At 38.1% G+C, this 13,308-nt stretch overlaps 1 protein-coding gene across 5 annotated transcripts in view; it reads right to left on the bottom strand.

Annotated features, from left to right (window-relative positions):
- CUL2 (cullin 2) overlaps positions 1-13,308 on the bottom strand; it is a 44,546-nt gene continuing 31,238 nt past the window's right edge. For 3 of the 5 annotated variants that reach the window (XM_029077631.2, XM_029077630.2, XM_029077634.2), the window contains 6 exons: positions 12,119-12,208; positions 8,639-8,705; positions 5,772-5,974; positions 4,129-4,230; positions 1,827-1,943; positions 392-607 (listed from right to left, as the gene is read on the bottom strand). In XM_029077631.2, coding sequence (XP_028933464.1) covers positions 476-607; positions 1,827-1,943; positions 4,129-4,230; positions 5,772-5,974; positions 8,639-8,705; positions 12,119-12,208 — 711 coding nt within the window. In that variant the 3' untranslated portion in view covers positions 392-475. Of the gene's footprint in view, positions 608-1,826; positions 1,944-4,128; positions 4,231-5,771; positions 5,975-8,638; positions 8,706-12,118; positions 12,209-13,308 lie in introns of all 5 variants that reach the window. The other 2 variants (XM_029077632.2, XM_029077633.2) reach the window with 2 other exon arrangements.

Raw genomic sequence — 13,308 nt, 5'->3', positions numbered from 1 at the left:
ATAGAGGCATTCCATTTCTTTATTTTTTTTTATTTGACAAGCAGCAATATCATGTTTGTCATTTTTTACATTTTAATGTAGATACAATTATTAGGTTATCTGTCATATTACAATATTTAGGTTTTTTACTTTATGTCCTTTAAGATACATTAAAAAAAAAACAACACATCAACTGCAAACGTGAAGGGGGGAAAGGGGGGAAGCATGGTACCCAACCAAATTTCCACATTTCAGCAATACTTCACTCATTCTTTTAGTAAAGTTTTAAGAAATGTCATAATGACATGAGCTTGAAATATCTATAGGCATTTTCATTGACGCTCATGACGTGGCACTGGTGATGTTGTAAACAGCAGAAAAACAGGGACTGCCAAGTGACCAATTATGGAGGCACAGGCCCGCTTCTTCCCCACGGGAACACACCAAACAGTGACGGCAATGATCTCCTTGCGACCACACCTGCAGAGGGGCAACATCATGCTACGTAACTGTATTCGTCTGCTGACGCCTGGCTCCTTTCAATGTACTGTTTGTCTATCAGAACTTCAATACACTTCTTAATCATGCTGATACTTGGATTAAATCTAGCTCTTGACTGGCTAATTACCTGTGGAAAACAAAGACAAAGTTCCAGTTATCGCCAGATAATTAGGAATATTATACAGCCCCCATTTGCTAACATCCTACTATAGATTACTTCTTCTGCCAAAGATATTGCAGATGCTGTTATAGCATATGAAAAGAGAAGAAATCAATCAAGTGAATTTACTGGGTGTTTACTGTATGCAGAGCATGGTACTAAGTGCTTGGAAGAGTACAGAATAGCAATATATAGGCACATTCCCTACCCACAATCAGTTTACAGCTTAGAGGATAATCAAAGAAAGATAATCGAAGTCTATGATGAAAAAAGCTGTTTTCCAAAATTAATAATTCTACTCAATCAATGGTATTTATGGTGAACGTACTGTGTGCAGAGGACTGTACTAAGCTTGGAAGAGTACACCAGAAACAAAGACATGACCCCTGAACTCAAATGGGGCTTTCAATCTACCAGGGTAGACAAACATATTATTTACAAATAGTGTAGCATGAGGGAGAACAAGAATATAAAAAATTGTAGCACAAACATGTCAGTATGAGAGTTAAATAATTCAGTGTACAAATGGAATATAAACATTTGTCTATGTCCTAGGAATGGATATAAGTACCTAAGTGCTTTCTTCCTTTAGTATAGAGGTAACTCAAGACATAAAATATTTAAAATAAGTTTGAGTTCTCATGGTTTAAATTTCAAGAAAATTAGAAACTGAAAATGGAACTCCTCTAAGAACAGTTACATCACAAAATATCTATTAGTGTTAAAGATAATAATGACTCTAGTACTTGAACACAACACAAAAAAAATCTATGCAGCTGAGAAGGATATTTTACACAAATTAACTGCTGCAGCTCTTGTTCAATGACCAGTTGTGAATAATTCTATTTTTTCCATTAGCTGCATTCATATTTCTTTTCCCAATGTTTCCCAGTAAACCCAGGATTCTTGCAGAACCCCAGTCCTGTGTTAAGGGGAAAACTTGTGTCTGATGTCGTGCACACAAGCATTTCTAAAGACATCCTGATGCTCAAATTGTCAGAACCCCCAACTTGGCTGTCCACTAAAGATGTACTGAGTATCTGTGCATTGTAGCTAACTCTTCCGACTTTTTTAAGCCCATCTGGCCCTGCACCAGAAAATCTCCCACCCAAATGCAAGCAGTACTTGAGAAAACTGACAAAACAGAATCCACATTCTCACTCTATAAACATCTTACTTCCCTTACCTCCTGAATAAGAGCATTATGTCGTAGTACTTTTCGTGCTTTCATGATGCGGACTATAGCAGCTTGGAGATACATTTTCCTGTCCTCATCAACAGCACTTCTGGTCTGTTCCATTTCCTACATTATGGAAAAAAACTTTGGTGACTGAAATTCATTAAAATTAACAGCTAACTTTCAAATTTTCTACTTATACACATATATATGTAGCTTGAAGAGGATGCTCTATTAAGACTTGCATCCAGGTATTTACATAAGACCAACTACAGTTTCTTCACTTCGCTAATACAAGTCATATTTCATTGTGATACTGTATTTGCTGTCCGATGACACTTCCAATTAATACCTTTGGGAATTAGGCTCTCAAATGGTCACCCCATTTTGGACTACTACTCGTCAGGCTGTTCTGCTGACAGCTGGTGTTCCAGCTATCCCAGCTGCGTTGTATTGCTTTAAGTTGTGTTGCATATTAATGGATTTCCTCTGCCTTCTGTTGACTGTCTCCCAAGTCCATCTCACTTTTTGGATATTCTACTGTTATTTATTATGTGCATTCATCCTACTGAGCCGATCACAATTCTGCTATTAGACCCTATTTTGGATCGTTCTTTCTGTTTGATGTTGAGAAAGGCGCATGTGAGGCTGACAGAACTTTGATGCACCATTTCACAGTCATTTTGGATATGCACAACTGCTGCTGACCACACTGAAACCACTTTCAATGTGAAGTCTTCCAAGGGATATACTGTTGTTTTTTTCAGTTTTCATTTCTTTTGTCTACCCAGACATTACAGACTATAATAATGATAATCATATTCGTTAAGGCACTGTACTAAATGCTGGGGTGGATATGCTGGAGTGGATACGAGCAAATCAGGTTGGACGCAATCCCTGTCCCACATGGGGCTCCCAGTCGCGATTCCCATTGTATAGATGAGGCACCTGAGCCACAGAAGTGAAATGACTTGCCCAAGATCACATAGCAGACAAGTGGCGGAGCTGGGATTAGAACCCACGACCTTCTGACTCCCAGGCCTGTGCTCTACCCATCATGCCATGCTGCTTTGTGTTACCTTGGTAGTAAAAATAAATGACACCATTTCACTCTCATTCACCAGTATAAATTCGGTTATTTGAAAGTCTTGGTTTGTTTTTTTTTTTTGACTGATTTTGCAAAGTGTCTGCAATAATTTGCATGTCTTCTTAGTGTATGTGTCTAGTGCAGAATCATCAATTCCTTCTTACAGGTTCTTGTTCCTGAATATAACGACCAAGGCTCATCTGCTGTTCTCAGCAGGAGACTCAGATCATCAACATGCAGCAGTAAAGTACAACTGTTTCAATGGCTGTCGATGATGTTCATAGTGTTTTATGGAGGACTGGCATTCAAAAATGAGCCTTAAGGTCTCATTACATTTACTTGTTATTAAACTGCATGAATTAGGGGAAACTGCATCTATTACACAATTCTGTTTTAACCTATTTGTGTTGGGAAAGGATTTGGATGAAGCACTTTTAACTGATATAACCAGTCATATCACAATGGTCTTGCCTTAGGACCTTGAATAACTCAGAGCAATTAAACTGGTTCAGTAGCTGCCAAAGTCAAGGCATGCTGATTGGGTTAAACCTCTTTATACATCACCATCTCCTTTCACTGATGTGCCACAAAGACCATGTCTGCTACGCTGTGTTGTAGCCTGACACTGTGATGTTGTGAACAAACTGTTAGCGATATTCTTCAGTAACAGACCCAGAACTGAAATATTAGAAAGCAGTGAAACAAATGCAACTATCCCATGCCCCTAACATCTTGATGCACGATTATAAAAATCATTTCAAAGCAAAATAAAAAAAATACTAAACAAGAACAGTTTCAAATAGTCACTCCCCAGCTTCAAATAGAGATTGGAAATTCCAAAAAGTCTTGAGCAAGAAAATACACTGTCGTGGCATCTTTCTCACAACTCCACCACTTTTAACTGGTTTACTTATGGCCCAATATAAGCCCAAGTAGCTCAGAGAGCTCTAGTCTCTGACCTGAGAAACCCAAGAAGTCAGGACTGATTTCTGAGTCATTTGGAGTAGATTCACTTTTGGTTTGTTTGCAATGCTAGCAAATGCTAAAAAACCGTATAAAAAGGATGAGTTTCATCTACTCTCAGTTTGAAGCTCAAAATACAAAGCACTTAAACATTTTTAAAAAGTGGTGGGCACTGTGATTTACAAATGCTTTCCTTTGGAAAAAACACAATTTTTACATATCAATTAGTGAAGGCTTAATGAGGTAATCCCCAAAACTTGCCTGTGGTGTGTCTTTCTGCATTGATGTGGTAATTTTAAATTTTGTTCTTTTACTGCTGAAATTCATATTTAATGAAAAAGTTGACTCTGCATCTATGTCTTCCTGTGTAAAAAAAACAAAACCATAAACCAATTATAAATAACCAAATTTTGCCAAAATCATTGATCACAAATACAGGAAAAATGGAAACAGCTATATTTAAGCATTTACTTTTAAATGGAAATCGTGACATTTTATTTAACGATTTAGTTGCCAAGAACTTCTGCATATATTTTTTTATTGAACAGAATAAATAAAAGCAAAACTCAACTGAGGTTGTGTTAAAGAACGTTTAAATGACTGTAATTTCTTCTATAACCATATTTTCATCCAACTTTTATCTAAACATAAGATATTTACAAAATAGTCCCAATCTTGAATATTGGGCTTGTGAATTATATTTAACATGTATTTCATTTAATCCTCTTTGGGGACGGCATTTTTGCTTGCAGCAACCTTTAAGATTATTGGTATAGTTCCACTATCACAGTAGATTCTATAGAGCTTACCTACACCAAATAATTTAGTAATCTCTTCAAGAAGGAAAAAAGCTGTTTCTCCTACAGGCACCAAACCAACCCAGAAAATCTCTTTGTCCCCAATATAACTAAGCAGGATCCCCCTTACTGGCAACTTTCCTTTACGCCTTGTGCATTTCTCACACTGGACAAGAGCGGAGAAACTGGCTCTGATTCAGATGAACTGGCCCATTGTAAGCAACTACATATTAGAAGGTGAGATCCAAAATTGCCCTTGCAAGAAAACCATCACAAGAGGACATTTCAAGCACGGCAGAAGACACCTGGTAAACAGTATCTGTTGCATTAATAATCTAGACATGCTGTCAAGCTCCTAGCTGATTCACACAAAAATATTTCAAGAAAAAAATAAACAGCAACAGCCCATGTCAGAAATGGTAACTTTCCATTAAAATTAAACAGATCAGGATAAGACACATATATTCTCATCATGGAAAAACCCAATTCTCCGATGTAAAAATGTCATTATTGATTTGTGGGCCAGAAGGAAAAAAAGACAGTCCTGTTAGAGCAGCTGTTGGTTAAAATCTGGGGCTCCTTTGAGGGTGGAGCTACAGTACTTTGGGGAAGCAGATACTCTATTAAACTTACTCTTAACTTCAGTTTATAATGGAAGAATGTTTGTTTACAGCAAAGGTTAAATGGTGTCTATACTTCCAGCATCTTGTGCAAGGCCGCCACATCTTACGCAGGCCGACATAAATTTGCACTGACTGAACAACGTCCATAAACTTGCAACAGCTTCAGTTGCCTACATTAGTAGAGCACCATAGCAGATTAAAGTGGTTTCTAAAATGCACCAAATAGATATTGATTTGATGAGATAGATCAAAGTCAAGCTCCAAAATGTGAAAAGGTAACAGGAGATTTAATAATAAAAATAAAATATTACAGTTTAAAAAAGAATCCAAAGTGAAAAGAGCAGTCCTATCAGAGCAGTCCTATCATAGCATCATGTTTAGTGTGCCAGTATTTGCAAAACTCATATTTTCTATGGAAAGACAAATCCAGGCAAGATAGAAATTTAAAATGTGCCTTTCAGATTTATAACATCCTTGAACTTACCTTTTCTGAATCATGGTTAATCATTTTCACATCAAGTAATGATTTGATTGTTTTTGTCAGTTCCTTTTCATTCATTTGGGTGCTGTCTTGAAGCTCTTTGTAGCTAATGGTTTCACTGTTGTTAAAGGCCAGAAGTACTGCCATTTGGTATGTTGTGACCATGGCTACATACGGTTTGCACAAATAATTCATTTTTACTTCACCTACAATTGTAACCAAAATTATTAGTATTATAAAATTCCAACGCCTTCACAAACAACATTATCCTAAATATGATAATGTGTAACATATGCCCCATCCATTGCATTTTGTGGTACGTTTCCCTGAAATTGGGAAGTGCCCATGAGTTTTCTCAACAGTTTGTTCTTCCAAAAGTATTAGAAGGTGCTTTATCTGCCAACACCAATCCTGTGGGTCAGTCTACATCACCAGACACCACCATACTAATACAAGATACCTTACAGTACCATCTGTGGGATGCACAGTTTTTAGAGGTGGTCAACCCCAAGACTGCAGGTTGGGTCCCCAAAATGCCAGTTGGATGCCAAGGGACCTAACTCGCTAACTCTACACATGCTCAGTTTTTGCAAACCTCCCTGCTCCACGGTGCAAGTTTATGAATCTTAGTTAATATGAATTTGCCTTCTTATTGCATAACTGAAACATGTATTTTTCTTACAGATTTGTTTTTAGAAATGAAAGATAAAAGCATCCCATTAATAACATGATTTAAAAGTAATGGGAGTCTAAGATAATAAAAGAATTTAATGCATGTAACATTAAACAACAAAGAACAACAACAACAACAAAGAAATATGTTGTTAGTTGAGATTATCGACAGTGTATTTTTAAATTAGCTTGCAGGAAAACCAGAATGAATTAGATTTTTAGAGCTTCCCTCTACTGTGAATTATAGCATTAAACCTTAGGAACATATACTGAGACTACAAATATTTCCTTCCATCTTACAAAGAAAACTTTAGCCAACTCCTTTATTCACTAATGATATAAAATGCAAACCTGTTTTTCTCCTATTGCTATATAAGCCTTACCTTGACTTATTTTAATAAAGAGTAAAAGTACTAACTTAGGGAACTTTGTAAGATATGATTGTTGACAGGAAATAGACACAGAATGGAATTGTCACAAGAATAGTGAGGAACATTTCCATTTCCATTCAGTCTCACAATTAAAGAGGAAATAAAAACATGTGCAGAGGAAAAATCTGATGGATAGTTAGATGGGATGTTGACATCAGTTCAAACTTAGTTGCAACCACCTAAATGACTTAAATTTCCCTCAGGAAAAACAATACAAGGAAGTGATTTTAATACGAGAGGAAACATTCAAGACATCACAGTCGTAATAATTACTATGGTCATCAGTTTGGGATGAAACAGAAAATGTTAAAGAACAAAGATGGCCTGACTTGAACATGTGAGGATATCAGAACTGCTGAGTTTGGGCCAGTCATGCAAATTACTGCTATTCGTATGCTCAGGACACCTACAGATTGTAATGAGCAACAGGCGCAAGATGACTCAACTTTAAATTAGTTTTTTAGGTGATGGTGAGACATTGCCATGGGACTGGGGTTAGACTAAGTTCTCAGCCTCCACAAAGTGATTTCTCAAACTCTCATGGCCCAGAGTGATTCAGAAAGTTGATCGTAGTGGGAAGAATAGTAGTAAAAATGTCTTTCTCCCTGCTTCTGAGGACCCTATTACAGCGTTGAAATTTCACAGAAGAGGAGGAACTCTCAGCAGAGCCAATGGGATGATGAATTTGCTCTACTCTGTAGCTTCAAAAGGCAGGAGGGCAGAGAGTCTGGGACCTCTCTTCCTCTCTCACTTGACCATTTTCCTGAGGGCTATATCCCTTTTTGGCCATTGAATTCTAGCCCACTCTGATAACTGAAAATTTTTTCTATAACAGTAAGCATAATATTATAGTTTCTATCACTAAAGATACTAAGAAATGGCAGAAAACTTCTGAAAATAAAAGTAAACAGTGACCAAAGCCAAAAATACCACACTCTGAAATTACCTTAATCTACTGTACAGTTCTATTTACCAGCCACCACACAACAAATGGGACTAAGTGCTGCACATTACGACTCATATAACTACCACATTTATTCACTTTAGGAAAACAGTAATCAGAGCTACGTATATGAGGACTCCCAAAATACCCTCCCACACAATTCTAAAAGTATAGTTAATGCAAGAGTAACTTCGAAATGATCTCACACCCAGGGACATTATCAGAAAAGTAAAAGGAGGAACATCAGGGACAAAAATCACCTATGCTGGCACCTGCAGAACCACACAAGAAGAAAAAGAACCCACTCCATGCATGGCTCAAAAAGCAAGTAATATCAGTGCTGATCAAACAAAACTCTTACAAAATACCAAGGGACCAGGAAGATCACAAGGAATCCATCTAAGATATGCATTGTAAAGACATTATCCTTCACAGAGTTCTTGGGCAGAACTGCTTTGAGGGCGAGTAGCTACTGATCAGTCCAGTAAACTGAATGTGTCAATATTACCTGTGGCAAATGATATGATTCTGAAATTTGAGTGTGGGCGTCTAGGGGAATGAGTCCCGAGGGCCCGTGTTCCTTTGTGGGAAATGAGTGAGAGAGGGCGTGAGAGAGAGCACCCGCGAACACACCCATTCTCTGAAGCAGCTTTGCACTCACCTTTCCATTTTGAGAAAGATGTAAAGGTGGGTGAGAGGATATTGGGTAAGAACATAAGACTATGAAATCTATATATCAGAATTCAAATCCCATTCTCAATCAATTACTTATGAATTAACCTGGAGAGGAATTTTGTACATGTACATCTTAGACATATACTGACCTGTACAGAGATAATGTAACCAGGTAAGCTTTCTTCCACTGAAATGCTGACTGTAAAATAATTCAAACTGTAAAATAAAATTAATGTTCAATCAAATTATGTATATGTACCATGACTTACAGGATGAATACAATTAAATTTATCTTCATGTGGTTACCACTGGATATAATTTACCATTTATCGCTAAATTAAGATATTTAGAAACTATTGGTACAAAAGGTCCCTTCCAAAATGCGTTTGGGGCTTGAACAATGTCCATACAATGAATTTATCAAAAGCCAAAACTTCAGTGCCCTAGTTCTACTGTATGCATAATATTTGGTACTTTTTTCTAAATTTAGTAAATTACTTAATAGTGGATTATTTTACAAATGATTTTTGGGCCTGGGTTTCAGAACTGGTCTGGAGGGCTCCTTCTGGCACCTTCAGGAGCTGCTGAAGGGAAAATGTTCTACCTCTAGCCAATTCCCTGATTGAAGGAGAGAACGACTGCTTAGGTAGCAATCATCTGTCCAGTTGCTCCCCCGGCTCAATCACAGCAGAGATCTAGGGCGTCTGCAGTTCACCTACGCTCTTACAATTCACTTGCAAGTACTAATAAAATAAGGAGGAATGCTCAATTCTCCACAGCATTTTAAACAAACGCTATCCTTATTTTTACATTCTTCTCCCCAACATATTGAAACTCGGCCCAGCGGTACTAAGTGAATAATGTGAAGTTGTCCTATGTGAAGTAACAGCCCAGATGCCCCATTAGCCCAGGCAGTCAGGGTGAATTATTGGGTGGGACAGAGATCAGTGATCAGGAGCTAGGACCATGGCAAGTACCCACAGGAGGCCCAAGGCCTGCCTCGCTATACTGATTTTATGATAGATCCACTGCCCAAGACCTTGGCCATTAGAAGTGCTATTCAGCACCAATACTGTGCCTGGAGGTCCTAGCTTCCACTAGACTGTAAACTCCTTGAGGGTACGGCAAGGGATCGTGCCTACCAATTCTATTTCACTCTCCCACGGGCTTATTACGGTGCTCTGCACTCAATAAATAATAGTTAGAATGATTAGAAAGCAGGAAAGCATTTGTGCAGCCCTGCAGGGTGCCTACTACTAGGGCGACTTCAGAGCACCAAAAGCTCTAACTCCCCACCCCCATCCCAAGCTGCTCCATACAGATGACTTCTCCTTGGGGGACTCTGGGGCAGGTGAAAGAATCTTCTTCCTCCTCTTGTTGGCAAGGGGCAAGTGGAGAAGTCACCATCTGGATTCTCCTTAGGGTCTGTTGCCAGCTACAAAAGGGAAAGGAGGGAAGGGCTATCTAACACTATCCAAGCTGCTCATAAAAGCTATATCTGCCCTAATGGAGTTGGCATTTGTGACCACAAGGTTTGGGCAGGAGAGATATAGCTTCACTTTTTCCTTCCACCTTCTTCCCTGAGAAGGCAGAGTTAAAGCCAGAAGCTGGGGCAGAGGAAGAAGGGAGCTAGACTGCAACAACTTAGGGGTTAAATTTGGAAAAGAGGAGTGACTGGGACCCAGAAAATCAAAAGCAAAGTCTGTTTCTAGAGAAGTAGCTACTGGCAGTTAATTCCTCAGCTTGTTTCACCAACAGCAAAAGTGCCTGGCACTAAGGGAGGTTGTGACTGTTACAATAAAATATTGTCCAAATACCCATTTATATCATAGTTCTATATATCACACTTTTCACTATTCACACTGCATCCCTCCTTTCATTTAAATAACAAAAATTTTACTAACCTTGAGTGGAAATTACTCATTTTGAGGTGCAATAAATTGACAGACCATTAAAGAATTACTTTATAAATGTATATCTAGGTGTGGTAAAATTACCTTAATGGCACTACATACCTGATTCGCTGCCATGAACAATTGTGGGGCGGGGGAACTATTTACTAGTAATATTTTTGTTGTCACAATCAAGTTAAGGATGCTCTAATATGTATACTGAGGATTTGAAGGCAGGATCACAAACTCTGGATTCCTTGTGCGGTGGCTCCACAATCCACCCAGCTGAGAAATCCTGCCCTGGATGGCTGGCAGTTGTACATTCTCCTCTCATCCTGTTGCCAGTTTGGCCGGACTCTAGGGATTAGGCTGAGGCCCCGCGGAGAGATGGGATAGAGCACAGTGGTAGAAAAATGTGGAATGTTCTCTATAGGCCACGTGGACAAGGTGACATGGGTAGGAAATGACTCCTTAATGTTTGCTTTGCCTGCCTAACTCGGGCAGACAAAGCATTATATCAGACTGACATTTAATACTGGACTTGTTCCAAACCTCATTCCTCTATTCAAAAATTCTCTTAAAAAAAAGATCTACTTGCTTTGCGCAGATACGTCCCTAAGCGTATTCTACCTCAAATATTCCTTGAATATTTAACAAATGCTTCAATCATGTTAGACATCTTCATATTCAGAACTCTACTATCTGAAAAATACAAAATATATAATAGCTACAGTTTGAGATTTTCAAAATCGAAATAATGGGTTAAACTCAAACCTCCATGACTAAATCCCCGGCTGCAATATTCCTTGGTGGAAAATATCAGAGATTAAAAAACCCCGGTGATTAGATAATTTACTAAAATGGAAAAAATATCAAAGAGCAGCCAGAAATAGCTAGTTTGATTTAAAAGCCACACTTAGGAGTAATGAAATCACCGGAAAAATAAAAGGTCCTCATTTCCATTTAAAAAGAAAGCTCCCTCTAGTGTTGATTTATTTAAATTCAAATGGGCAAAGGAAAACAAGGAAATGAAAAAGAGTTTCCAGCTAGAAATGACAGAAATAATTACAGAAAAAATAGGGTAAAATTCAGTAACAAGCCATTTGCAACTACTCAGATACGCTTAGTATTGTTTCCTGAATTAAGGAAGAGTATGTACCTTTACTCGGGTGAAAACCAAACAAATCACTAAAAACACAATTCACCAAATGAAAATAATATGAATTATATTTTTCCTATATGGCTATAATACCGCTTGATTCAAATATGCTAATAAGAAGGCTTTTGAAAGAAACTGTGAACTGCTTTTATTCCCTTAAGAAGCTGTGTGGTCTAGTGGAAAGAGCACGGGCCTGGGAATAAGAGGACCTGGGTTTTAATCCCAGCTTCATCACTTGCCTACCTTGTGACCTTGGGCAAGCTCATAAACTTCTCTTTGCCTCAGTTACCTCAGCTGTAAAATGGGGACTCAATATCTGTTCTTTCTTCCCTTTAGAGTGTGAGTTCTCTCTTCCCTTTAGAGTCTGAGCTCCATGAGGGACAGGGACTGTGCTTGACCACATTATTTTACACCTGCCCCAGTAGTTCAGTACTTGGCACATAGAAAGCCCTTAACAAATACTTGAGTTATCAGCTATATATCATTACTTTTGGACTATACACCCAGGTCTCCTATAATGCAGAGGCTGCATTCCTGAAAAGCCTTATGTTATGGAAAACTTGCTATGTAGTACTCACCTGTTCCATGTACACGTACACAAGCAGTTTTTTCCCAAATGCGGTGGGCGTGCGTGGCTGAAGAACGCTCCCTACTTGCCTAACAGGGCTCTAGCCACAACATGTAGTGAAAACACACATTAAGACAGAACTGTGGTTGTTTATAATTAATTCCCTAAAAGAACTACTTAAGTAAAATGGTTCATATAATATTTATTTGAATTTTAGAAAATATTTTCAAGTTATTAGATTTGAATGTGGCTGTTTTCAATTCCTTCATCTTGAAAAACAAAGAAAGTATTTTTATTTATGGCTCAATTTCCCTTATGCCATAAAAACGATTACTAATGCCATCAGAAATTAATCAACATAGCTCTATTTCTCATCTACACTGATTGATGAGACAAAATTGGGGTCATTTTGGTGAATACATAGCACTTCATATTAACGTTTGTCTCCCCTTCTACACCATAAATTCCTTATGGGCTGGGAATGTGTCTGCTAATTCTGTTGCACTGTTCTCTCCCAAGCACTCAGAACAGTGCTCTGCAAACAGTTAGCGCTTAATTAATACAACTGATTTACTCATCTGGAACCAATCCCTGTCACTGAATACTGAGAAAACTGATCCTGAGATAAATTTCAACTTTGGACACGGTTCTCAGGAACTGTGTCCAAAGGCCAAGGAATGCCTGTACACTCCATTTTAGATGGTGTCAGAACAACATGGAAGCTTGCCTTTATTTCACACCCCTTCTAGACCAGGATATTTGTCTTACATCTCTCTTGTAATATACCTCATTACATAATAAAGTGCTTGAAAAGTAGCAGGCTCAAACATATACTACTATCATTTCCATTTTTCATTGGTGCAGTAAAATACCAAAAAGACAGGAACAAGATGCTCTTCTGTAAAACACTGTATTATATTTTCTAAATTTTTTTTGTCTTTAGAGATCTTTCTTTAATTTAACTTTACTTTTATGACTTCATAAGTGGTTTACTTTCAGTAATTTCCAACATGCATGTGCCTTTGTGCTACTATATCACAGAAATAAAATCACTTTGCAATTTTTTTTTTTTTTAGCAAATTGGTGCTTCGGTCCCTCAGTGGCTCCCAGCTAGGGTCTGAGGGGTTCTATGAGGCATCCAAAACTACACAACTAGGGAGAGAGCCATTTTATGAATTGGGAAAGTTGGCACAAAATAGA

Source organism: Ornithorhynchus anatinus, chromosome 13 (assembly GCF_004115215.2).
Source record: "Ornithorhynchus anatinus isolate Pmale09 chromosome 13, mOrnAna1.pri.v4, whole genome shotgun sequence".
In the NCBI taxonomy this organism is placed as follows: Eukaryota; Metazoa; Chordata; class Mammalia; order Monotremata; family Ornithorhynchidae; genus Ornithorhynchus; species Ornithorhynchus anatinus.
Note: the sequence above shows the minus strand (reverse complement) of the source record. Positions and strands in the feature narration are given on the sequence as shown.